At 41.7% G+C, this 27,174-nt stretch overlaps 1 protein-coding gene across 2 annotated transcripts; it reads right to left on the reverse strand.

Annotated features, from left to right (window-relative positions):
• Positions 1-97: 97 nt before the first annotated feature.
• coro1ca (coronin, actin binding protein, 1Ca) lies at positions 98-27,174 on the reverse strand. 2 transcript variants are annotated; one of them, XM_019861700.1, is made up of 11 exons: positions 25,638-27,174; positions 14,862-15,058; positions 5,743-5,865; positions 4,029-4,158; positions 3,646-3,827; positions 3,433-3,552; positions 2,655-2,759; positions 2,432-2,577; positions 2,238-2,295; positions 1,921-2,148; positions 98-1,006 (listed from the first exon to the last, which is right to left on the reverse strand). In XM_019861700.1, exons 1-11 carry the CDS (start codon positions 27,166-27,168, stop codon positions 887-889), a joined length of 2,940 nt encoding a protein of 979 aa, XP_019717259.1. In that variant the 5' UTR covers positions 27,169-27,174; the 3' UTR covers positions 98-886. The 2 variants fall into 2 exon arrangements, with proteins under 2 accessions (XP_019717259.1, XP_019717265.1); XM_019861706.1 differs by lacking the exon at positions 25,638-27,174 and adding an exon at positions 24,361-24,495 and having other exon boundaries at positions 887-1,006.

Raw genomic sequence — 27,174 nt, forward strand, 5'->3', positions numbered from 1 at the left:
CCCCCATTAAGCAAAAATGGAATGTCCAGGCTGACATTTAGAAAAGCCAAAGACATTAGGCACAGAGTCACACAATCTACATTAAAAAAAAAAAAAAAAATCTATCTTGAGCCATTTTCTGTGGCAATCTTCAATTTGATCACCAATTATGTAATGTCACGTTCTCTTTTCATGATTGTTGGCGATGCTCAAAGGCAACCGATGATCTTATTACACCCGACTATCGTGTGTGGAATGTGCCTGAACCTCTCCCAGAAGCCAAGGAGATTTCTAGTGATTGATGAATGCGTTATTTTTAGGGGCTGCACATTAAAATAACAGGAGCACATTTTCATTTACCGCACAAAGCATACAGGAATGCATGTGACATTAAGAAAAATAGGACAAAAGAACAAGATAGGTAAATGTTGATTTGTGCAGCCTCAATCATCAACAAAGTCATCCAAGTGAGCATTATGCAAAGAAATAGTTCAATTTATCGCCATTCCGATTTTGTCGTATGGCAACAAAACATTTAAAAGGAAAAAATTGGGAATGTTTTTATTGGAAATTATTTCACCCTTTTGTCAAAAAAAAGGGAAATGATAGTGTAAGACGTGTTATACAAGTTAAAAAAAAAGCCGCAGAATGAAAGAGGAACAGTTCTTTGTAAGGGGGAAAAAAAAGGAGGAATAGTTCCTGCAAAAGTTGCCACATGTCCTTATTCCAACTGTGTTATGCAGAGGGTTTGGGTCTGGCTAGGAAAAGTTCATCTGGAATGTTGCTGGGGATCGCCGCGAAGACAGGCCCCAGACGAAACACTGTCATGGAGTTAGGCTGTGACTGGTCGTGTCGTCCTCCCAGCCAGTGGAACGTGGTGGATTGTAGCAGGTCGGGCAAAGAGTCCCTAAATAGCAAGTTTGGACATTTGTTCTTCAAGTGTGACAAGTCGCTTCTCCTGACTGCCGACCAGGTCCTTGAGGGATTTGATTTCTTTCAAAATCTCTTCCAGCTTGGCATCCGACTGCTGTGGGTACAATAACATCAACAATTTTTTTTGTCAAAGAAACCACATGATCATAAAGTGTCCAAGACAAGCCAACATTAACACGTGTGATTGTGTGTAAAGCTTGGGACTAATCACTATATGGTGAGGATTGGTCAATTACATTGCAGATAATAGAAAAAGAAAAACTTCGCACCATCTTAAGACACAATTTATCTGCAAGGGACGATTTCTTCTGATCAATCCAAGCATTTCAAAATGTGGCAAAGTTGATGAGTCATGTCTTGCCAGAAAGTGGCTCTCAAGCCAAGTGGGTTGTGATTTCAGAGCACACTACAGACAGGCTTATGGGAAGGTTCCTAGGTAGGTGACTGTTGTGGTTCAGAGCCAGCGGCAGACACCCTCATTTGTAAATTGAGATCAAGATCAAGAAATATACTACTCACAAGAAGTTTTAAAATATTTGGTGAAATTTGTGAGCATGAAACACAGAGTAGGCGTGAGAGATTCACTTTGGAGGAAATGATTTATCCTGGTGTCTTTTTTTCACAAAAAAGGGGGCATTTTCTATCCGCAGTATATCTTGCAAACAACCGCTCATGCAGTCCGGATTCAACAGCCATACATGTATTCATCCTGTTCAGGGTAGAGCTGAGAAACGGGGAGGGTACACCGTTGACAGATCAACAAAAGGCTGATCATGACGCCCTTAACCACTCAAGTCACGTAGATGCCAGTGTTTTTGGACCGTGGCGTAGAGTACACAAAACTCAACACCACAAGGCCAGAGCTACGATTGCAATGCAGAGCACAACTACTAACTTGAGTATGCTTCCAGTGTGATGCCCTGCCAAATTAAATAAATGACTGGAAACGAGGTACCGTACGCCTTGTGCAAATCATAGTGCATGCAACTGTAATGCAGCAATACTCACAAACGATGCATTCTGGGCCGAGGAAGAGTTCTCTGTGCTCTTGGGCACCTTGGCATCTAAAATGTTCCTTTTGACAACCGTGAAATCACGGGACTTGGTTGGAACGTAGCCATTTTTGAGAGAGATTAGGATGGGGTCACCATTCCTCCCCTCAAACCAATCCTCGGCCTCCAGGGCCGAGTCAGGCCCAGCCGTGTCAGGGTACAAGTCATCCTGAAACAGGTCAGACTGACAGCCGAGGGCAGAGATAAAGTCAGTGCGGTGGTTAGTTTGGCTGAGCGCCAACAAGTGCTTAGGAAGGGTGACCACGCACTCACCTTTCTTGGTACAGTCATCACGATAGGCTCACATTTCCTTTCATGCAGTTTATAGAACCTGGTGGTAATAAACAAAGTTAACTATTACCTAAAGTTAAATATAAATGAAAGGAAAAAAAATGTTTGACTGTTTAATGACCATCTTCTGCTCTCTAGTGGTGAGGGTATGAATTGCACTGTTTATAAGGCCTTACCTTGCAATTTCACACTTGTTGACATCGAGGCCCCTCTTTGGCATGTAGCCCATGCCCCTCTGAGACTCCTTGGAGACAAAGTTGCTAAGGAAGTGAACATATGGATCTTCATCTGTCACTTCAAAGTAGCGGATGCTGCTGTCACCCTGTCAAAAAAGAAACAGACCAAAAAAATGGGAGTTCTAAATTTCTAAGACGATAGGTTTGATAAATCCGAACATACCTTTCCACAAACGTAAACCATGTTGGTGTCTGGGTCATAGAAGGGCAAGAGCACCCCGTTGCTGGCATCCATGCAATGCATAGTCATGGGCTCCTCAAAGTTTTTCTGGAAATAATGCATAAGCATACAATAGAGGCTCTTTTATGAAAGGCTGGGAATAGCGGCAATGCATAATGGTTGACTGGTTAAATTGCCTAAAAAGCAAATTTGCCGATTTACTTTACAAGTCTCATAAAATGTTATAATGCCAATGCTTAAATTTGATATTAAGATAAGAAGATAAGAAAACCTTTATTTGTCAGACACTGGGGAAATTTGCAAATTTTAAATTATTACAAGTTTGTAATGGTGCGTCTTCACTTGAGCACAGGGGTGTCAAACTCATTTTTGTCATTTTAGTTACCGTTTCCCTTGGAGGGCCGTTATGACTGAAACCAAATTTTATAAAGTCAATAATAACGGTTTACTCAACTATTGTTTAAGTTTCTGTAATGAGGTTTTTGGCTACAAGAACATGCTTACAATGTGTCTCTTATTTATTACAGATGAGAATTTTACATTTTGGTAGAGATTTTAGCACACGTCATGGAAGTTGACATGTTTGATTTGCTTTCGCGGGCCACATAAAATGATGCGGCGGGCCAGATCTGGCCCCCAGGACTTGAGTTTGACACCTGTGCTTTAGCACAAAGAGTGAGGTGAGCCTAAAGTCTGATGACAGTATAATAAACAGTGCAGAGTGAGCAAATGTACCAGCAGTGCAAATCAAACATCATACCGTGTCCCACAGGGCGATTAGTCTCTCACTCCTACGATTGAAACCAGTGGTGAGGATTTTGCCATCCTTCAGAAAAATAGCCCTCATGGGACGACCGCCGTCATGTGCCTTTTCTTTCTCCTGGAAGAAAAGTTCATATTTCATACAAAATGTTGTTCTTAAAAAAAAAAAAAAAAAAAATTGGCTCCCACCACCCTTTCGTTTTTCTCTTACAGCAACAATTTCCTCCTTGCGGGGGTCAATAACACGGACAGACTTGTCCTTGCAGGCAGTGCAGATGAGACTGCCATTGCGATTCCAGCAAACATTGTAAATCATATCGGGATGCATGTCATCCAAAGTGATCATGGCCTCGCCTGTGCCCACGTTCCAGATGATGATCACGTTGTCACAACCTGACACAGCAAGTAAAGAAGTAATTGAGCAGGAATGTAAGTAATGGTCTCATTGTTGTCCCTCGAAATATTATTTTGAGGCATACTTTTCCTAGACAATATATTACTGGCTCAAAGACCAAAGTGTCAGAACGGTATATGAAGTAGTATAGCAAGTTATGTTAGGCAAATTATTTGAGCAGCCAGAGACTTGTCTCCCACCTGCACTCAGAAGAACATTGCGAGCTGTGGGGTGCCATGTGATTACGCCGACTCGCTTGGAATGACCTTTCAGTTCCACGGCGGGCTCGGACATGGGAGCCACGAGGCCGTTCTCAGGAATTTGCCACACCTGTGAAAGATCACAAATTCCAACGAAGAGCAGCGTCAGCAAGGCTAATTTCAGACTAGAAAGTAAACAATCCAGAGGTGTCACAATTCATCGCTGAATTGAAAATTCATCAATCATAAAATTAATTTACAATTCCTTTAGATGAGTGATTAATCATCTCTTTCAGGTTCTCATCTTTTTTCTGTAGTACGTATTCCATGAAAGCAGATTGCTTTATGTTTGGGTTTATTCATAAGAAGACATTTGCACACATCAGTTACTTTGGAAAACAATGAACATTTTTGTCAAATTTTCTGACAAACGAGTTACTTCATCATAGGCAAACTATCGAAAAAGCAAAGTCATTGTAATCTATTATGAATAGAATGGTTATTTGCAGATGTGGTATGAATAACCAAATAATGGCAGGTAGTTGAACCACAACCTGACGTACCCTCAGAAGTGTAAAACAAACTAGTAACTCTTCCCACTAATCAATACCCAAGAAGTAGCTCTCAGGTTACAAAAAAAGTTGGAGAGTACAAAATCACTCCCTATTCACCTGATATTCTTTAAACGTTGTTTGGTTATGTTTCATCACTACACAATACCAAATAAACGACCACAAATAAACAACAAAGAACTAATAAATGGAAGAAACGTGTGGCAATAAATGTTTCTTCCAAATCCATGAAATAATCAATTCTAAAATATTTGATAGTGACACCCACCCTGACTGGAGTCTAAAATTGCTCATGTATAAAAAAGAACGCTGGTGTATGCATTCTAAAAAAACACCTCAAGGGGGCAGCAGCAATCAACGTGTAGTATTGAAGGGCTGATGCCCTTATTTTCTAGAAACAATGGTTTGCTGGACACTATCCTACTGTACACTGGCTAATAACTGAAGCATAGATCCGGTTGACCAGGAAGAGCCAAACAGTCAATTAGCAAGCACTTGAACATGTTCATCTCAATTACAGAAGAAAATCAAGCTGATAGTGACCCTGCCACCATAGAGAGAAGTAGGTGAGGTTTACAGCGCTCTCAAATGTACTTTGTGAATTTCCCCTTTCCTAATCTATATAATTGCTCTCCTGGTTTATCTCTTGAACCTGTATTTCATCTAACAGTGGGCTCTTTCGAAAGTCTGACACAGGTCGAGCATGTTTGTACCCTTAAAAGCAAACAAAAAGGTACCAATTGTGCACCTGTTTCTTACTATAAACCGTTCTTATTTTCACCTTCAATTGTGAATCTTAAAAATTTGTACCTTGGGAGAATAAAGCTGGACTTCAACAGTACCCTTTTTATTTGTAGTGTAAAGGCCAAATAAGGAAATATAGAGGAAAGCACAACTAGCTTCATTAAAAAAAAAAAGTTAAAGACCTCAGATGAAAAAAAAGAGCGCTCACTAATCTCCCCACTATTATTTTGGGTCTAATCTAATCCAAAGGGTGAGGCCCACACCCATGCATGGGTTACAACAGGCTCATCTTTCGCAATAAAGCAGGGAAATTCTTATCAACTGTTGGCAAAACACGTGTGCTGCTGTTTGTACACAGTTAAGAAGAACGCGAGGTGTGAATGTGCAGCCGATCTTACCATCACTGAGCAGTCCTCAGAGCTGCTGGCGATGACCTGATCATTGTGGGGGCACCAGTCAATGTCCAACACTGGACTGGTGTGCCCGCACACTGTCGGGCAGGCTTTGTCGATGCGTCCCGTCTGTAAAGACAAGCGGCGATTAAGTCAGTCCCACTAATTGATCACGTCTTGAAATAGGAAAACTAGAGTAGAATCCTCAATACGTTTGCAAACAAGGGTAGATCAAACGATCCTGCAGTCATGGAGTAAAAAGTAGTTGACAAAAAACACAAATAAGAAAAATTACAGCATGACAATCTTTATGACCAATTGTACATTGCAAGACAATACCAAAACAAAAACAAAAGTAATGTCGAATGATATTCAAATTGTTTACAATGTCTCCTCCCTCTTACTTAGGCATTCAACATCAGCTGTGATGACATGCCAGACATACAACTGTGTCCTGTTCATTGGGGCAACTCGCGCTTCAGTGTCTTGTTTTGGGGCACACTTTGACAAACAGAGAAGGGGAGCCGGTGATCACACCGGCAACTTGGAAGACGATTCCATGACCTGACCTCGGCCGCCCCAAAAATCTTACAACGCATCTATCTCCTCTCGTTGTGCCAAATAGGATTTGAAGGCTTTCAAACTGGAGCTGCACAGGCACAAACCAAGATTAGATCTAAAGCACCGATGAAGACAGTACTTAGGGAAAGTTATTAGTCACGACATGACACAGTCAAGGCCTGCAGTCCTTACATCTCCACATCTGTCTTGTTCAAATAAAATCCCAAACCCTTTTACATAAACATCTCATAGTGAAAATAATGAAGAAAAAGAAAAACATTGTGGTCACACCATTTTTTACTAGTTTCCATAAATGTGAAAATGCTGCTCTTGTTGAATAACCCAAGAAAGGAGAACTCTGCTCTTTTGAGATTATTATTATTTTGAGTGTCGTAGACACCCTGTTCAGACTACTTGTATCTATTTTGGGAAAAAAAAAAAGGTTTCATATAAAACAATTGCTCACTTGCCGCAGCCTTCAGAGCGACGCAGCGTCTTGCAAGATGCTTACAAAAAATGTATTATGATCATTTTTTTTTTACATCTTTGTTACACAGACCTATTAAACTCGTAGAAAATACGTTTGGAATCAGACGTTTCCATCCACGAAAACGCACGCATGCACGCACGCACTACGCACGCACACGCACACACAGTTAATGCTGGCAATAATTTATTAAATAGCAGAAATCTAATTTTGATGTGCTTAAGGACTCTGAAGTTGCACCTATGAAACAAATGAGACAAGTCTGTGCAGGTTGGCTCCAAAAGTACAGTACGTACTTGTCATTGACATGTTCTTCTCATTTCAACAACCTGTACACATTAACTCATTCAATGTCAGCTGTTGTTCTTAAATTGAGAGAGCACGGGCGTGCCAATCATTTTTGACCATTTTGACCAATTTTTGAAGGCCTCCAGAAAATGTTGTTCTTAAGCTATACAAAGCATGAAACTGACCAAAAGTAAGCTTTAACCCTCTTCTTCCATCAGGAAATAAAAAAATAGAATTCTAACCTTTTACCATTTAGTAAACAGCAGTTGAACATTGGTAATATTCTTGAAAATTCTCGTTTCCAAGAAGAATTCAGGGAAAAGAGCTTTTTGTGAAAGGATGCATTCAAGCAGAACTTGCACATTGATATTTTTTTCGCATTTGCGATACCTTAAACATCCAAACAATGCTTTCCTACGAAACAACAACACAAAAAGGCCACTCTGAATGCAAAATAACAGCTCATTGCAAAATAAACACTGCACTGATGCATGACCTATGCATAAAGTTTTCACACTTAATTCATGAAATAGAACAAATGTACAACACGAGCCATGACGTTACAGTGTTAACGGTTAAGTCTGTGAGCAAATGGAGCGGTGATGGGCACTCGTCTCTACAGACCAAATGTAGGCATGTGAAAGGCCTTTCTTTTTCTTTAAATGTATTCACTTCCTTTGCTCAGCCTCTGGAAGTTCTGATCAAACAGCTGACTTGGGATGAATGAGCAAAAAATCATTGAGGGCAAAAAGGGAGAGTACAGTCCAAGTTAGGAGTATTGTGCTGCCACTAGTGTTTTGAAAACTATGTGAACAACTCTTCTATTTACTCAAGGCCAATTGCATGTGGACTTTGTACGAGGGAGGGTCAAGTCTGTTTAATGTCCTGTGCAACTGATTAGGGCATCCACATTTGCAACACATTTCTCCTCTGGGTAATTTCCAGATAAGTGCATGGGAGCAGCTAAATTAACTGCTGGAGTACTGACGAGCGTCTTTTATTTCATACAGTCCCAAAATGGCTGGAAATGCATGACCATTAGCTATGTAACCATACTGTCACCTGACTGACACACAGTTGGGCTGTGACGCATTCTCCAACTCTTAACTGAAGTGATGAACCATTCCAGCCTTGTCCAACCAGAACACATTCTGCCACTACTGTGTGGTTGTGTGTATTATGTATTAATATTGAAGTTATTATTATTTTTTTTTGTAAACAGAGGCACAATCTCTTTTATTTATATTGTGTCAATTATCTACATTTCCATGCCAATGATCAATACTCTTGGGAATTGGAAGGTCGATTGCTCGTGAAGGATGTCCCTAAATTATGGTCAAATGTAGTTATATCAGTGGCATTAATTAAAAAATAAATAAAAATCAATGATGATATCGCCCAAAAAAATGTGTTATTGTGACTGGCCTACTCACAATCAAGACCCAAAACAATCACACACACAAATCTGGCCGACAATTCGGCTCGACACAGACTTTTTTTTTTAATTGCCCACTCAGCCAACCAGGTATGTGTATGACAAATGAGAGCAGAGGGGCGGCTTGGGTGTCAAATATAACAGACTTTGAGGTGTTAATGGTGTTATTTATCCCCCAAACAATAAGGAATTCCACGGCGTGTAGAGAAAACCCGTTGATCTGCCCTCTTGCCAGCTAAAGAATTTCGTAATTCTCCAGGAAAACTCTCTGTATGAATAAGATCACCATTTTTTTTTTTTTTTTACATGTTAGCAGTTCAACGCAAAATAACCACTAGGAGTGCTTTCCCACTAGCACCTTCTAATGAAAAATTAATATCCGCTTTTGCTTTGGACAGGTGTGTACATAGCAAACTAATTTGCGCACACCAGATCAACCGGACTGAGGACACCTGGAAGAGGGTCTCATTCCAGTTCTCAAAACACTCTTGCACAGTTTGCACAAAGCTGTTCATCCTTCGTCAGCTACAGCCGTCACATGGGCTCACTTTCACCCTCAAGTTGTAATGTTAAGATGCCAAAAGTAGGGAAAATTGGGAGTATGATCCAAGTTTTTTTCCCCCTGAAAAATATGCCCACCGACCCTATATTAAGAGTTTGAACTGTCATCAATGTGTTTTATATGTTCATCAAATTAAAGATAGGCTAGCTTCCCAAATGCTTGAACGATTGACTTCTAGCTCGAACATTTTCAGTAAGGCAACTTAAAAACACAAATGTACATTTCAGTTTAAATGCAGTGCAATGCATCTCTATATAGCGCGTTCACAACGGCTGCAGCTGTAACGAAGCGCTTTCCAGAGTATCTGTAGTTTACTTCAGCATGTATTGTTCTTACGACTTTTTACTCTTACTCTCTTTTCAAACAGATCTCTGTGCATCTGTACTTTAAAGGGAGCATTTGTTGGATCAAAAACATGAGGCATTCATTAAATGAGGCATCAACAGCCCTGGTGCAACTTCACCTTGCATAGTGAGCATTTTATCACGTGACAATACAGGAGGTTCATGGCTGTGTTTTTTTTTTTTTTGGTTCTTTGTTTTCAGCCAAGCTGACAAGGAATAAAACAAATATTCTTTGTCCTCCAAAAAGTTGTGGAAGTGTTGAAGACACCTCATGAGAGTATTTCCTTCATCTGAGTTGACCAAAACCCGTCAAACCATAACTTAAGAGTACAAGTACAGTACTAGAGTGGCCTTGTGTCAGACAGTGCCAGGTACCCATACTGAACAAAACTAATAAGCACTCTTGTGATATAACTGTAGGTGCGGGTATATACCGGACTTTTCACTTTGGGAATAAACAACCCACAAATTTGACAGTAGACATCATTAACTGAGACCTAGCTCTCTGGTTAATTTTATCTTCTTACAGGTCCTATGTGGCGTTATTGGGTATCTTCCACAATAAAGTGAGGTCACAGAAAAGTGAGGTCTGTGTAAGGACTACACGACATGGTACTCGCCTTGCATTTCAGTCCGAAATGCTCCCACGCTTTGGCCGTATTCCCAAGCCATCAACCTAATAGCTTTGCTTCCACCTCCAACTTCCTGCGCCGAGGCATGGGCCGGTTATTGGTTTGACAGAATGTGTTCGTTTCAAGACTGCTCAAAATTTCTATTAATGGTATGAGCCGTTTTATTTTTGAGTTGTTAAGGAAAGTGCAGGGCAACGTGTTTGTTCATGTTACTCGATACCAACATAATAGGATACTGGCCGATGCGTATTTCCACTTAAAGGAAATTTCAAGTCTTCGATTAATCAACCACGAATTTCTAGAATGTGGTAGGAAACTGGAGAAAACACGTGCAAGCATGGGGAGAACCATGCAAACTCCACACAGGGGTCCGAAGCTCAGATTTAAAACCATATGACTTCGGCATATTGTCTGTGAAAATCAAATCTGTCTCCAATCTTGATGAAAAGTTTTACTTCTCTTGGTCAAAGGTCCTTTTTTTTTTGCTGTGTTCACAAAGTTGAGCGCAAGATCGGCCCGTCTGTCTGGGAGCAGTCTCTATTCTGACAAGTTCATTAACGGTTGTTAAATAGTTGCAAATTTCAACTCTGGTCTCCAGAGCGCATCAGCGACAAATGTTCCGAATGCCAGCAATAAAATAAATACAAAAACAAACAAAACGACATGAAAGTGAATGCACTTGTGTCAAAAGTTCAATAGTGTGAAAGCACCCACATCAAGGAGCTAAATACGGCATACAATTACATAACTTTTATTACCAGTGTAACAAAAGGATCCGAAGCCTACGGAACAACCAGTTGCACAGCAACCAGTACGAAAGCAGAAAATAAAGGTGATTCACTCACACTCGCGCATGTATGCACATGTCACAAAGCAGCACACCAGCGAAAAACAAACCACATTTGAGGAACAGCATTCCATCCGGCAGGACAGGGCATTCTTTTCATTGACACAAGAGGCCTGCACACTTCCTCCCCTTGTAGCCCAAGGTATGATTCACACGTCTCTTCAATGCAGATGCTGTCCAATACAGTGTAATGGAAAATTCCCCTTTTACAAGTCTCTCTATCCGTGTGCTGGACACAAACAAGGTGGAAGCAGAAGACAAATCACAATCAGAACTAGAAAGGCTTACAGCGCTAAATGAGGGGCGGTGAATATCGCAACAAGAGCACCATATGGTGATGGAAAAACAGAGATATCTACAGTCCACTATAAAATAAGATGTATACTCCCCCCCCACACACACACACAACTCATGAAAACATTTGAGAATGCCTGCCCTGTTGCCTCATTGGGAGATAGAATAATTCTCCACGATTTCACTGCAGAAAACGGTCTGGAACATAATTATAGTATAAGCGCCACATTCTGAAATATAATCGAGTCGTGAAACAATCTTATAGATTATAACATATGCCGGTGGATGGGGACATCTGACTACAGCCGCGTTCTCTCATCTCAGCCGCTCGACATTCGCATGGACTGGCACTGCATGGAGCAGCCAATAGCAGGCAGAGAGGAAACGCTCTTGGAAGGCTGTCAGGGTAGGGAGCAGATTTGACCATATATGGTAAATTCTGCAGTCAGCAGGACTGCGCCCAGCAGAGGCAAATGCAGACACAACCAACTGAGCAACAAATCAACATACACCAACATCAGCTGATCAACACATGAGAAGGGACATTACCTGTTTATGTACAGATATGAGTATATACATAAACATATCAACAGACACACTGCCTTGCAAGAGCATTAGCCCACCCTATGACCTTTTGCCACATTTCAGGTTTCAAATCAAGATCTAAAAATGGGAAGAATCAACATGAAGTGGGACACAATCAAAGTGGAACGAAATTTATGCAGTCTTTTAAAAAAATTTAAAAGCTGAAGGTAGGACATGCAAAATTATTCATCCCTGAGGTTAATGCTTTGTAGAACCACTTTTTTTGTGAGGACAACTTCAAGTCTTTTGGGGTGTCTATTGGTTTTGCACATGTAGAGAGTGAAATTCTTGCCCATTCATCCGTGTAAAAAAGCTCTATCTTAATTAAATTAGATAGAAAGCGTTTGGAAATAGTAGTTTTCAGATCTTTCTATAGATTTTCAATTGCATTCAGGTCTGTATGAAACCTGAGTTGGTCATTTGAACACCTGGGTACGTTTAGTTGTGAACCATTCCATTGCAGATTTCTTGTTGGAAGGTAGTTCCATGCCTGCCTCAAGTCTTTTGCAGACACACCAACAGGTTTTCTTCCAAATTGGCCCTTCATTTGGCTCCATCCAACTTCTCATCCACTCGAACTACTTCATACATGTATATTAAACACAGATATATGTATTGAACAATAAGCACTAGGCCATACATGCTATGCTTTAATTTATAAGAGCTAAATGCCGTTCTGACAGCTTGCGTGGGACTCAAGACGCAGATGTCCTCAGCATGGTCAGGGAGAACAAGCTGTTCCTTTGATTCAAAAACTATATTAAACAAGTATCGTATCGACATCCCAGCGCCACATCCACCATATTCTAAGGGCCGATGAGCCTTATGTGGATTATGGGCACAACTTTCGGTATGAACCAGAATTGGTGTTTTGTTTATATGGAAGCTCTTTGCCGAAGTCCACTTCGTATGACAGTTACAAATTTAAACAATGTGGCAACGCTAGTTGTCATATCTTAAAGGGGTATGAGGAAGACAAAAAAAGTGTTGCGTTTTTTTAAGTCTGTCATTCAGATAGTGAGGCAAGGAGCAATCTCAAAAGCTCTGAGGGGTATCAGTACCTACACAGAAATAAAGGTGGTTGCATTTTGTACAGAGGTTGGACACAGTCTTAAATTTACCTTCAAGTGACCCAGCCAAATCCTTACCCTTAAAATCAACCCTATGAACTTTCCACTGCACAGTAAACCACATTGCCTAGTATGTGCGCCTAAAAACGAAGGAAAACCCGCTACATGATAACAGCAAAAACATTATTGTCTACGAAGATTAAAATGTTGAATCTTTGAACAATTTATGTTTGTGCATTTTTAAGTTAATAGTGCCTAGCAACAGTCCAAACACACTCACATATGAACTGTTCAGAAAAATGTTGTTGCCTGACTAATAATCTAAAGTATCGTGTCCCCCATACACACAAAATCACACCCAATGTTCTTCTGACGCACGTACAACATTTAGGTTGTCTTTTCAAATCAAGATTTTCATCCTAATCTTCTGTGCTCCTCATCCTCATGTAGGCGCTGGAAAATTCTCTCCTCCCCCTGGGGGCCATGTTCAAAACATTGCTCTTTTAGCCACAGACTAAAATTTGTTCAAGTTCCCAAGCTGTGCAATACATTTTTACATGCTATCGGGGGCTATGATCGTTTAGAAAAGCAAAAACAAAAAAAAAACCTTCAAAGAAACCGCTCCCGGAAATGAAAGCCGTTGTAATAAATGTCTTACGGCTACTTCCGGTGATTTACAGGAAAGTCTCGCCCAAAATTGTTTCAACATCACAGTCCTCAGGAATGAGGTGGATACCACGCCAAAACGTGAATGGGATAATCAGGAATGTTTCACTTGCTTAGCTGCCTTCCCTCCCACAGCTTCCTTCATATGGAAATTAGGGAATAAATTAGCCGACGTTCAGATAAGTGAAACAAAGGATGAGATTGAAAGCACGAGGGAAAGGAATGGCGTGTTCAAAAAGAAGGAAACGAGATGCATGGCTATGCTGAGTCACAGTGGCCTTCTGCAGCAACCTCACCCTAGTCAGTCATACAAGGAAAAAGCATCAGTTTATGGAAAAACAAAAGACTCAGAGCAAATATTTATACCCTTGAAGGTTCTGTTATCAATTTGCACAAACATTGCATTTTGCCAAGTGCATTCTGCACGAATTCATACATTATATTGAATACTATATCAGCCATGTCGTTATCTCTGCGTCCTGCGTCCTAGACGTGTAATTTTCCCGCGGGACGCACAGTTCCAAATAATGTGCAAGGAAATTTCTCAGTCAAAACAAAAAAAAAAACTACAGTACATCTTTTTTTCCAGCAACGATCGTAGTTTGATAAACGCCACCATTGTTGTTTTGATCTCGCGTTAAGTAATCTCGCGTGACGAGATTTCCGTTCTCGCGGGATGAGATTGGCGAGATCGGCCTTCACATCGCAGAAAGCAGACGATTGCCAAGTTGTGTAACGTTAAAACAAGTGTTGCGAACAAGTGTTGCAAAAGTTTATTAAGGAGATATCACAGAGGAAGCAGCTAAAGTTGGTTATTTTTTTGCGATGATAAATTGACTTTGAGAAAGCCTTGCATCATTGGAAGCAGTGTAAAGACATGAGAATTTATGAACTCAAAGACTGAACCATGGGATGAAATAACCTATTTCTCAGCAAATCTTGTATGCCGGAATTATTTACATTTTTGCAGCATTTGTTTATAAGAAATAAACCTATTATCAATGTATATTGTTGTTGTTTGTGTTATTATCATATGCAATTAAATAAGTAGACCATTTCAGAATTCGAAATTTGGGACTCTCTAAATGCATTAATGGGACTCATACTTTTCTGATCAGCGAGTCCCTGGGACTCACTGGGGTTAAACTGTAAAGTTATCAGTGCTTTAAACCGCACAGCCCTACTTGCACGGGTTATTGGTGATGACAAAGGTTAACAATGTTTTGATGAAAAAATGATCCTGGTCTCATTTTTTCACATCACAAAAACTTGACATTTCCACAGGGGTTAGATAATTGCATGCTCACAGTCACCACACTCTTCATGGAGCATATTTAGTGTGTATTCATCTTACCTTATTTAGAGGGAGAACCAGGAAAGCTCCACCACCGCTGGCTTCAATAATTATGGCGACAAACTTCGGGTTGACCGCACAGAACGAGCTATCCCATGTGACCCTTGACACCCGGATATCATCGTAGCACTGATCATTTTTCGCCGCCTGGCCGAAGACGTGACGGAATTTGCTCTTCCGTACAACTCCTTTCATATCTGCGAGAGACAAGACAGCGTTGTAAATTTAAAATGCACACAAGACTACAATATGGGGAGTGTTACTTAAAAACGTTTGTATGGCGAACAAAAAAGCATTCCAAACCAAAATGCGACACTCGTGGATTAGTTTATGACCAGTTTAAAAAGCTTCTTTGTGGTTATAAAACAAGCTCATTTAGATGCTACCAATGTGACTACTCAATCTCACCAGAGGCGTTTTACAAAGCACAGCTTGACTAAAACCAAACCAGGTCTGTTCTCACAGACACCATTACGAGCCAAAAGTTGATTTATTCTTTTGCACATGTCAGTCAGTCCAGCAAGATAGGACACTTGTTTTCTAAGATGGCTTTTCCACACTGAGCGACTGAATGAGAGCCAGTAGGGGTGGGACAAGCACATATGGCTCTGTAGGACAGGGATCGCAACACAGTCAGGAAGCTCTTCCTGCAGTGATATGGGAGTATCCTAACAGCCCAAATCTTTCAATAAGATCTGCTTTGAAATTTGAACAAAAAATTATGAAAAAAAAATAAGACTCAGCCGCATGTAAAACCCGCCGAGCTTAAGGTCGGCGAGGGAAGAAAAGAGTTCCGACTTGTTCAAGAAAGACTTCATGGTGGTTTGGCGATGAGCGATTTGAGTGCAGGTGAAAGATCATTATATGCAGGCAAAAACAAAAAATTATGTTGATTAGATGTGATCATCATTTTTCAGGTCTAACAATAGAAAGCTTCATGAAAGCGAGCGTTCAGGACAGGACATGTCAACAAAAGTGACTTGAGTGTATTCAGTTGAAAAAGAGATGTTATAATTACACAAAACTGAACTTGTGGCCATTTTATTGTCACATTTTTCCAGATTTTCCCCAAAATTTCTGAGCCACTTGGCTCAACAAATTCACAAATTCATTTTTCAGACTTGTTTCTCAAAGGGCTTTTGCGATGTGCACACTTTTCAAACAAAATGGGCCAGGCGCAACCAGGCTCAGCAGCATGACTTAGGAAGATAAATGCAAACAAAAAAATGAAACATTTCCAACAACAGTAAAAAATTTTCAAAAATTCAATGGAACTGAAAAGTTGACCTTTCAAAAAAAAAGCTCATTCTCAATGCAGCTGGTGGCCAAAGAACTGAACATCCATCAACATGGCTCTCTTTTCTCAATTGCTTTTTATGGGTGTTCCGTCCTTCTTGTGTGTCCCATGTGCAGCTGCCGTCTCGACCATACTGGCTTTCTGTGGCAGCAGAAAAGTGACATTTATAGCTCTAAATGTTTCTACGACCGGACTTTCACTTGCCGTCAATTTCTGCACCATCTTATCATGTGGTTTACACACACACGCACACTTCTTTCTTTCATCACTATTTCCCAATCAATATGATCAGCAACCTTTTTTCAAGTGGTTAAAACTTTCCTCCGGAGCCATGTGGGTGACATAGCAAATTATCTCTGCAATGTGACAAAGGGGAGCAGTTAGCTTTAGCCTCAAAGCAAGGCAAATTACTGCTGCGAGGAGAGCTGCCGCTTGTGTTCATACAACGTTAATGGGTTCACAGTAATGTCACAAGTTGTTGTGAGTTTTGGAAGACTGGGATTTTTCGGTAAAGTCTGTAGCCTTAACTTCATCTGCTCACTGGACCGTCAAACTTTTTGCCGCTCCACGCAAGTGTGAGTCTTGAGAAGCAGAGAACATGCAGCTTTCACTGCTGTTTCCCACTGCACACGCAATCAGTCAGATCACTGATGTGAACGGGTCAGTGCTGGACACGAGTCACAGCTGGAAACCGTACTGCAGCCAGGACAAAAATAACCCAGTATTTCATTTATCAGATGTTGGGGGTTGACAATTGCCAAAATGCCAAATATCGGCCCCGATAATCGAGCGCGGGGGAGTGTCGGGGGAAATAAAAATTGTATTTTATATAAGGAAGATGTTAACGGCCAGCAGTCAGCATTTGCAGCTAGGAATCAGAGCTTTTTATTTTTTCCTCATTTAAAGTTTGTTTGCTCTGCAATGCACTGATGGCATTGTTAAAGAAATTGAATCGGGAGCGCCAGGAGTAGCATTTTAAAATGGTACACGCACGCTACCATAGTGATGTTTCTGCACCTAACACGCATCCCTGCCTCCCTGTGTCAGGTCTCCCACTAAGGTAGGCAGTGATTTCCTTTTACCAACTCAGTTTTGTGTTGTATCTAGTTTACTTTTCTTTTTCGTTCACAGAAGGGTCCCTTATGGCTGTTGTTCATCATAGCACGCATGTGTGCGTACGTATGCGTGCATGTGCAAGTGTGTATACGTGCACAATTGTGGGCAGTTGGCTGCTTACGGAGTAGATCATTGTTCATAAATGGTTGGAACCCCTGGTCTATCATTATAACATTTTATATGAAGTATCCAGATACAGAGTGAGCACTTCCCTCGTTTGCATGCCCTCACTCCCTCCCTACCTGAAAAGGTAATGATAGCCAGTCTCACCATTGGGCCCAGCAGTATATGAGGCACAGTCAACTGTCACTCATTTGCATGATAAACATCTGCAAATTTAAGCACAACAACAGCGTCTTCTAAGTGTACAATAATTCTTGATCTGGGATATTTGGAACTAAAGCCGGAGACATGTTAATAAAACATCTGGAAACTGAAAAAGCTTCATGAAAGCGAGCGTTCAGGACAGGACATGTCAACAAAAGTGACTTGAGTGTATTCAGTTGAAAAAGAGATGTTATAATTACACAAAACTGAACTTGTGGCCATTTTATTGTCACATTTTTCCAGATTTTCCCCAAAATTTCTGAGCCACTTGGCTCAACAAATTCACAAATTCATTTTTCAGACTTGTTTCTCAAAGGGCTTTTGCGATGTGCACACTTTTCAAACAAAATGGGCCAGGCGCAACCAGGCTCAGCAGCATGACTTAGGAAGATAAATGCAAACAAAAAAATGAAACATTTCCAACAACAGTAAAAAATTTTCAAAAATTCAATGGAACTGAAAAGTTGACCTTTCAAAAAAAAAGCTCATTCTCAATGCAGCTGGTGGCCAAAGAACTGAACATCCATCAACATGGCTCTCTTTTCTCAATTGCTTTTTATGGGTGTTCCGTCCTTCTTGTGTGTCCCATGTGCAGCTGCCGTCTCGACCATACTGGCTTTCTGTGGCAGCAGAAAAGTGACATTTATAGCTCTAAATGTTTCTACGACCGGACTTTCACTTGCCGTCAATTTCTGCACCATCTTATCATGTGGTTTACACACACACGCACACTTCTTTCTTTCATCACTATTTCCCAATCAATATGATCAGCAACCTTTTTTCAAGTGGTTAAAACTTTCCTCCGGAGCCATGTGGGTGACATAGCAAATTATCTCTGCAATGTGACAAAGGGGAGCAGTTAGCTTTAGCCTCAAAGCAAGGCAAATTACTGCTGCGAGGAGAGCTGCCGCTTGTGTTCATACAACGTTAATGGGTTCACAGTAATGTCACAAGTTGTTGTGAGTTTTGGAAGACTGGGATTTTTCGGTAAAGTCTGTAGCCTTAACTTCATCTGCTCACTGGACCGTCAAACTTTTTGCCGCTCCACGCAAGTGTGAGTCTTGAGAAGCAGAGAACATGCAGCTTTCACTGCTGTTTCCCACTGCACACGCAATCAGTCAGATCACTGATGTGAACGGGTCAGTGCTGGACACGAGTCACAGCTGGAAACCGTACTGCAGCCAGGACAAAAATAACCCAGTATTTCATTTATCAGATGTTGGGGGTTGACAATTGCCAAAATGCCAAATATCGGCCCCGATAATCGAGCGCGGGGGAGTGTCGGGGGAAATAAAAATTGTATTTTATATAAGGAAGATGTTAACGGCCAGCAGTCAGCATTTGCAGCTAGGAATCAGAGCTTTTTATTTTTTCCTCATTTAAAGTTTGTTTGCTCTGCAATGCACTGATGGCATTGTTAAAGAAATTGAATCGGGAGCGCCAGGAGTAGCATTTTAAAATGGTACACGCACGCTACCATAGTGATGTTTCTGCACCTAACACGCATCCCTGCCTCCCTGTGTCAGGTCTCCCACTAAGGTAGGCAGTGATTTCCTTTTACCAACTCAGTTTTGTGTTGTATCTAGTTTACTTTTCTTTTTCGTTCACAGAAGGGTCCCTTATGGCTGTTGTTCATCATAGCACGCATGTGTGCGTACGTATGCGTGCATGTGCAAGTGTGTATACGTGCACAATTGTGGGCAGTTGGCTGCTTACGGAGTAGATCATTGTTCATAAATGGTTGGAACCCCTGGTCTATCATTATAACATTTTATATGAAGTATCCAGATACAGAGTGAGCACTTCCCTCGTTTGCATGCCCTCACTCCCTCCCTACCTGAAAAGGTAATGATAGCCAGTCTCACCATTGGGCCCAGCAGTATATGAGGCACAGTCAACTGTCACTCATTTGCATGATAAACATCTGCAAATTTAAGCACAACAACAGCGTCTTCTAAGTGTACAATAATTCTTGATCTGGGATATTTGGAACTAAAGCCGGAGACATGTTAATAAAACATCTGGAAACTGAAATGAATGCATCCATCCATTTTCTGATCCACTTTATCCTCACAAGGGTCGCGTGGCATGCTGGAGCCTATCCCAGCCGTCTCCGGGCAGTAGGCGGGGGACACCCTGAATCGATTGCCAGCCAATCGCAGGGCACACAGAGACGAATAACCATCCGCGCTCGCAATCACACCTACGGACAATTTTGAGTGTTCAATCAGCCTGCCATGCAAGTTTTTGGAATGTGGGAGGAAACCGGAGTACCCGGAGAAAACCCACACAGGCACGGGGAGAACGTGACAACTCTACACAGGGAGCCCTGTTTGAAATTGTCCAGGACAATTAAATAGGTCTCCTTCATTACACACAAATGTGACATTCAGGAAAATGTCAGCAAAGGAGTGTTGATGCCAGCATTAGTAAGCACCAGTTTAACAGCCCGTGACGTATATCATAGACAGACACACCTTGGAGGTGTGTTATGCTTCCCAGTGACAGCCTACTGAGAATTACAGCCTGGCTGGCCTTTACCAAAGTAAAGAGCGTGCCCTACTGCCTCGTGAACCAGCAGTTAGTTGACCCTGATGTGGGGAGACAGAAAGAGGACCCCAGAGCCTGAGGAAAGGACCAAGACGAGAACACCATGACGTTATTTTAGCAGCCTTCTCGGTAATCCAGTAAACTGCTTCACTTTTCTCATTTTATTTTGAAGTGACATGAAACGGAACTGTATCAAATAAAAAGTGCATTCAGTAGCGCTGCAGTTCCTGGCGCAAAATGCAAATTTTGGCTCACCAACTGTGATACGATTAGTAATTTTGAGTCTTGTATATATGGTGAGCATTTTTGAAATGTCAGTGCTAAGTTTGATGCATTAATATTGACTTGTGCAATTGTAATGCCTTGATTTCAGTATGTTAGTAAACTGTCAGTCGTGAAAGTCATTGTATAATGTAAAGACGCTTAATATGATATAATCACTAAAACTTTACGTTTTGCACCACTTATAAATGGGGGCCTGTACAGCTTCTGATAGAGCCACCAAAAATTGGCTCCTGGTGGCCTGACAATGCCATCAGATCCAATTTAAAAAATGAGTGTGTGTGTGTACATGACAAAGACATTTTCTTCTTCTTCCAGTAAATGAATATGCAAAATTGCAAATAGATTGACATATATCAAATTTATTTTAATGTATTTTTTTCTTTTTTTGGGGGGGGGGGGTTTGTGGGGGGTCTTTGTTGTTTTGGCAATTTCGCTAGAGTATTGGTTAGTGTTCTTCCAACTTATCTCTTACTTTAGTCCAGCAGACCATGCAGACAAGTAATTATGGTGTGTCTGTACCACAAAAACTCAATTACCAACAAAAACATGGCAAGTGCATAAAGAGGCTTTTTCTGTTTTCATACAATGTTTAGATACTGGAATGAGAGAGGCATTACAGTCGTTATGATAACTTTCACACCCACGTCTTTTGTCATGAAGACTGCATGGGACGCCACCTAAATCCCCTTCCTGTATCCAAGGCCTCAGACCACCATTGTGATCAGATTCTTTGCTACATTCCAGAGCTTTGTGGACCACTGAGATAGGGTGCTGTTTTTCTTTCACCTACCAAGCGGTCTACTCACACATCTGCTCCATCCAAGTATCCATGGAGCATAAATGCATCACACACACACACAACATTGTATCAAGTAATGCAATTGTATACTTTCATATTTTGTAGAGGAAATGAGATTTGCAGACGATTCCAAAATGGGCTCAACGTTCAACTCTGTGCAGAGTGACACAGAGAAAAAAAGTATCTAATGCAATTGAACTGTGATAAAGAGGTAAAGGTTATATACACAAAGCATGCAGAACAGCCATGAGTACTAAGACATATTTGATTTAGCGCAAGAGTTTCAAACTCATTTTTGTCGTGGGCCATATCGTAGTTTTCCTCAGAGAGCCGTTTTGACTGAAAACCGGACAAAGGGATGCAGAGTAACTTTTTGACCGATAATTATCATACTGATAGTAGGGAAAAAATGACATATTTATTGGTCTGATAAACAAAACTGTACTGATAAAAAGAGCAGCTCGAAAAACAGTAATGTTGGTCTGGTTACTGTCACTGGGTGCCAAGCTAAAGGAAAAGCTGTCCATCTTCCTCTCCTACTGCAGGAAAAAGCGCTGTGTTATGTGTTAGATTAAATAAAGACACTCTTGAATATTTTAATCCTTTATTGTACCGGTCAACCAATCCTCACATTCCTACATGCCCGTTTGGGCTATGGCAAGTAATGAGGGACAAGCATACTCTGCATTCTGAATGACAACAAAAAGATTGCCGACCATCCACAAACCAGCCCAACCACATCACCCACATGGACGAGGTGTCGCTCACTTTCGACATCCAGCTGAACCACACTGTAGAGAAGACGGGGATCAGCACGGTCGCAATATGCACAACAGGGCGCGAGAAGTCAGCTTTTACTATTGCTCTTGGTTGCCACAGTAATGGACAGAAACGACCAAAGTGGAGTTGCGCGCGCCATGGGAGCGATGGCGAACACAGCTTTACTAAGACTGGGAGGCCACGTCGGGCGATTTACGCCACAATTTGTGAATGGATTGAGCCTGCTTGCACTGTTGTCCGAGCTTTTGCAAAAGCCGCCATCATTTCTGAGAAGCCGCACAGCAACGAGACTAACTCTAACAATGACGTGAGGGAACCTGGCATGTTTTATTAAAAACTTGCCCAGTTGTGCATTTGGGATACAAAAAATGAGGACTTTGATGGATTTGAGGATGAGTATTGATCAAAAAAAATAACGTGACATTGTTAAATACTTCAATAAAGTACAACCAAACTCAGTTTTGCTCCACCTGCCTTTTTAAAAACATACGCTAGCGAGCCTGCATGCTAGCACATTTTTTTTAACTAGCATACATTTTACCATGCCTGTGTCCTATGATACAATGCGTCTTGTGGATATGTTAAATACAGAAATAGCACCCGTAACTGACACTATGCCTTTTTATGTAGTGCAATGTATGAAAATATGGTAGTCATTCTACATTACAAACATTGCAAAATTAAATCTAACAGTCAATGAAAATTAATGAATAAGGTGGTTGAATACAAATAACAAATACTACTACTTTGGACAAAAACAAAAAAACAACAACAACCACATATAGAATGCCTTGTTTACTATCCAACCAACACAGACGTCCCTGGCATTTCTTGTTGAACTCTTGCTTCCTGACCCACTTCCATAGCCAGACCATGGGAAGGCAATCAACGCACTTTCAAAGACCTTGCACTGCAGCACAACTACTCCAAGTCGGTGCATCTGGAATGGCTCACGAGTCTAAACACAGCTGTCGACCATCAAGCCTTTGGGACAGTAACTGAGTCAGCAGCATTCATCCTCAAGTTGGACTCAGCAAAGAAACTCCTGGAACTCACAACACCACACCAACGCTAGAGTAGCATTTTTAAGTGGGGGTCAAAATCCACAAATCATGCTCTCCTCTTGCACTTTTACAGCCACTGTCTTTATTAGCTATTCTCTCGGGCATGCAGAAGAAATCTGAGCTCTCTGCAGTTCAAAAGCTTTTAAATGAGGATTAATTAGGATGTTGTGAAAACAATGTTGATGAGGGGGCAATAAAAGTTGAGACATCCAAAAAGGGCAATGCCAACAGAGCAATACCACAATTTGAGTGAAACTGACTCATGGCAGAAGCAAGTCATTGCCCAATTTAAAGTACTTCAGTGTTTCCGAACCAGTGTGCCACGGGAAATGAACAGATTTCACATAAATTATTTTATCTATACAAATAACCTCTTTGTTCAACTATCTATGACAATTACATGATATTTCGCCAGACGTAGAAGGTACATAATGAACCTGTACAGTATTTCCATTTACTGTGACATTTTTGTCAGGTCAAGTGCAGTAAGATTCATTTCCGGTTTCTGTCAAGTGGTAAAATGCCCTGGCTCAGTAAAGGTTGGGAACAGTTGCATTGAAAAAATTCTTGAGGTGTGAAAATAATTTAAAGCGGACTATCCAGACTGTCAGTTATCTTAAGGACGACTGATGTTCTCTCAGATTTAAAGAATCCTCGTAAAATGTAAACGCTGAAGCTTTAATGAAACATTCATTTCATTGAATGTGACTTGAGTGATGATCATTTCCCAGACAATGCAGAGATTCACGACATTGCTGTCAACTTGTCGTGGAATTTCCCAGACAACCATGTGTGGCAGAGATTCACGACATTGCTGTCAACTTGTCGTGGCTACTGCTAACTAGGCATTATGATAAAATAAGACCAGTAGCTTGTAATATGTCCGGGGAACTCCTGTCGTCTGTGAAGGTGCAAACTAGTGGGTGCATGGTGCCAGGGGCCAGGGCGCGGCTTCTCTGCCTGCTGCACCTCCGCCTCCGTTGCTTCATCGCAGATCTAAGTTTTTACTGCCACACAAAGGTTCGCCACCCCACTCACTTCCCCCCGCTGCGGGTCCTACTTCCGCAATTAACGTCGATCACACATCCAAGCGAACCGCAACCTGTATATCGCCAATGAACAACAATTTCCTTCCCACTGGCAGATGGGTTAAGTGCCGTCGCCGGCTAAGGTTAGCTTAAAACCACTCATTGTACAATCGATATAAGGCGTGTACTTTTTGAGAGTCGGGGTAACCAAACAGAAACCATTTCAAAAACACAACAACAATACATGACTTACCTTCTGTGAGGAAATTTGAAAATATTCCCGAGAAAAAGAGAGTGATATAAAACGACGCAAGTCCAACGAATCCACTCGAGACTGATCCAAGTTGCTTTCCTGTCTGAGCGCTTTCCCTGCTCAGGAGATACACCCGCCCCCCGGCCCGGTTTGGCGGTGGCTGATTAGTACAGCGGACTTGATTGACACCTTTATGAAACAATCAGCGTCAGTTCTGTGATAAGGCGATTTTTTTTTTTTTTTTTTTTTTTTTTTCAACTGCAGCGATATTTGATTTGGAGCCAGGTTGTGCCATCTCCATTTAATTGCCCCACCCTGTTGTGTGTTTCTAGGCTGAGGGGCCCCAGGAGACAGGTGAGGGTGTTGGGACACCATCCCTCGCCCTTGGCCCTGGCCCAGAGTCTGGGCAGGTGGGGGCCCCCGCTGCCCATGAGAATGGGCTGAAGGAGGCGGCTCTCTGTGATACCGAGGGTCCCCAGGAGCCCCAGGCCCTGGTTTCCCACATCCCAGAGACGAGTAAGTCCGACGCCGATTGCCGCTGGCTGGCTGCTGTATGGATGCGTTTTTTTTTTTTTTTTTTTTTTTAGGAGCAGTTGTACGCTTTTCATTCCTGCCTTGCTTGCAAAGCCCAAGGCAGAAGAGAAGGAAGCATCTGCTTAGACACCCGTGACCACTAGAGGGCCCACAAGAACAATTAACAGTTATTAAACCTGCAAGGATTAAGTAGCAGAATGGCGCTCCACCAGTGTGCTGGAGTCCGTCAGAAACCGGTTTAGCCCCCGTTAAACCCTCCAGGATTGTATTTGATATTCTAAAATATATTTAGGAATTATTTTCTCAGTCCCCCTGTGAGCCAGTCAAGCACCCCTTTTTACAGAAAAAAATCCAGGCATTTTAGTTTAAGCACTTACATACTGAAATTAATGGTATTTAGTTTTTTTCATGTTTTTTTACAAAGTTTCAATGTCTGCTTATTTACTTTATTAAAGCCATGTTTGTCATCTTGTTTCAGATACTGCTTTTCAATTTGACCAGTGTGTGTGTGTGTGTGTGTGTGTGTGTGTGTGTGTGTGTGTGTGTGTGTGTGTGTGTGTGTGTGTGTGTGTTTGAGGTAAAAATGTCTGCTAAAACTCTTTTAAAAAAGCAGATGGTAAATTGCATAAAGCAGCTCCCCCTCAAGCATCTCATTCATTACTGTAATATATGCTGTTATGCTCTCATGTCCCATCCACGTTATTACTGAGACTTTGTGGTCCCACAGTTTGCAAAGGCCTTACCTTTTCTGACAGAAGGCTTCCTCTCGATTCGTTTTTCTGGGGATTTGTGAGGTGAGTCAAAGGTGGCCTTCATCTGTGCTACCTTCACAGACTGACTATGCTCGTCGCATTTGACTTCAGCGGGCTTGGACCAATCCTGGTGGAGACGCTTCTCATGGAGCTGTATGTTTTCTTTTATGAGATCAGAGACAGGCCTCGACCTGCCAGTGTCGGCGGGGTTTTCTCTCATTAAAACTCCAGCATCACTTTCCCTGACGAATTTTTTGTCAGGCTGCTCTGGTGTTTCAGTTTCTTTGTTTGTCGTGGGAACATTCTGCCTCGGGTAACTTTCTCTTGTCTTGGATGGGATCGAAATTGAGCTGGCATCTTCATTTGTTCTCGGGGGAAGATGTTCAGAGTTTGTCATTTGGTCATCACTTTCTTGGGGCATATGTTCTGAGTTTGCTGTATGGTCATCATTTTCTATCAGTGGAGCAGGCTGAAAGGATGGCGCGGCCTCCTTAGTGGTCACAGACTTGCCCTCACAAGACCTTCTTTCATGTAAAGCAGTTTGTAACGGGTTTAAAGCACCTTTATTTGGAATGATTGCCTTGTTGTCTGGAGCCTTTGTGGATTTCTTCACCATATCACTTGTGCAAAAATTGGATTTTTTGGTCAAACGGTCAGCAGTATCTTCCACTTCAAAGTCGCCCTGTGTTGCTTTGATTGTAGATGATGATAATATGCTCCGGGTGCTGTATGCCGGTGTGTTCCTTTCCTCAGTGGTGAATTCGGTTGCTGCAGCAACAGGCGTGGTCATATCCAGCTCCATGTCCAATTCATCAGTTTCCACCTCCTGTATTTCTTCCAGAGATGGACACGTCTCAATTCGGTTTCTCTTCAGCAGCTTCTCCAAAATAAAACCGGGTTCGGTGTCTGCAGGTGAATTCGATAGATCAGTGTCTTGATGAGCTTTGTTTGCTTCCATTTGTAGGATTAGAGAGTCTGAATCCCAAGAGGGCGCGATATGGCCATACAAGTCGCATTTGTTTTGGTTGCCCTCACAATGGTCTTCCATTTTGATCTTTGTGGAGACTTCAAACTGCTTCTCAGCACGCTTCTCTCCAATCTTATTTTTAGTCAACACCTTGTATGTCGAAGCTCTTTCCTCGGTTGTTATTCTACCTTTTCGGTTTTGGCCTGCTGAACCCAACGGAGTGGCCCTTCTTCCTTCTTCTCTTCCTGGACCACTTCCTGGCACTCCTTCCTGTTTCACCTCGCTTGGAGTAAACTGCCTCACCCACAAATTGATGTGCCTCTCACTGGAAAGTGTTATTAAGTCCTGATTGTGACTTTCATCCAAATCTTCCGTGTCTGGCTCCACTGAATATTTTTTTCCCTCTGAGCTGCCAGCCTCCTCTTCACAGGCACTTCCTGTCTTCATGACATCATCTGATTGACTGTCTGAATCTCCACAGTCGGAGTGTGCGTCCTCCAATTCCTCAACAAGGGTCTGTTCTCCGCCTTCTAATTTGTCCTGGGTCTGTCCCATACTCGT

Source organism: Hippocampus comes, unplaced genomic scaffold, assembly GCF_001891065.2.
Source record: "Hippocampus comes isolate QL1 unplaced genomic scaffold, H_comes_QL1_v1.1 scaffold147, whole genome shotgun sequence".
Classification (NCBI taxonomy): Eukaryota; Metazoa; Chordata; class Actinopteri; order Syngnathiformes; family Syngnathidae; genus Hippocampus; species Hippocampus comes.

Bases quoted from the DNA above. Each gene is read 5' to 3' on its own strand.
- coro1ca (XM_019861700.1), bottom strand. From the start codon at position 27,168: ATGGGACAGACCCAGGACAAATTAGAAGGCGGAGAACAGACCCTTGTT. The intron at 5,866-14,861 runs GTAAGATGAATA...TTGTCTTTACAG, and splicing joins TGGTTCTCCCTCTAAATAAG to ACGGGACGCATCGACAAAGC. The intron at 2,578-2,654 runs GTATGTTCGGAT...CTTTTTTGACAG, and splicing joins TGGTTTACGTTTGTGGAAAG to GGTGACAGCAGCATCCGCTA.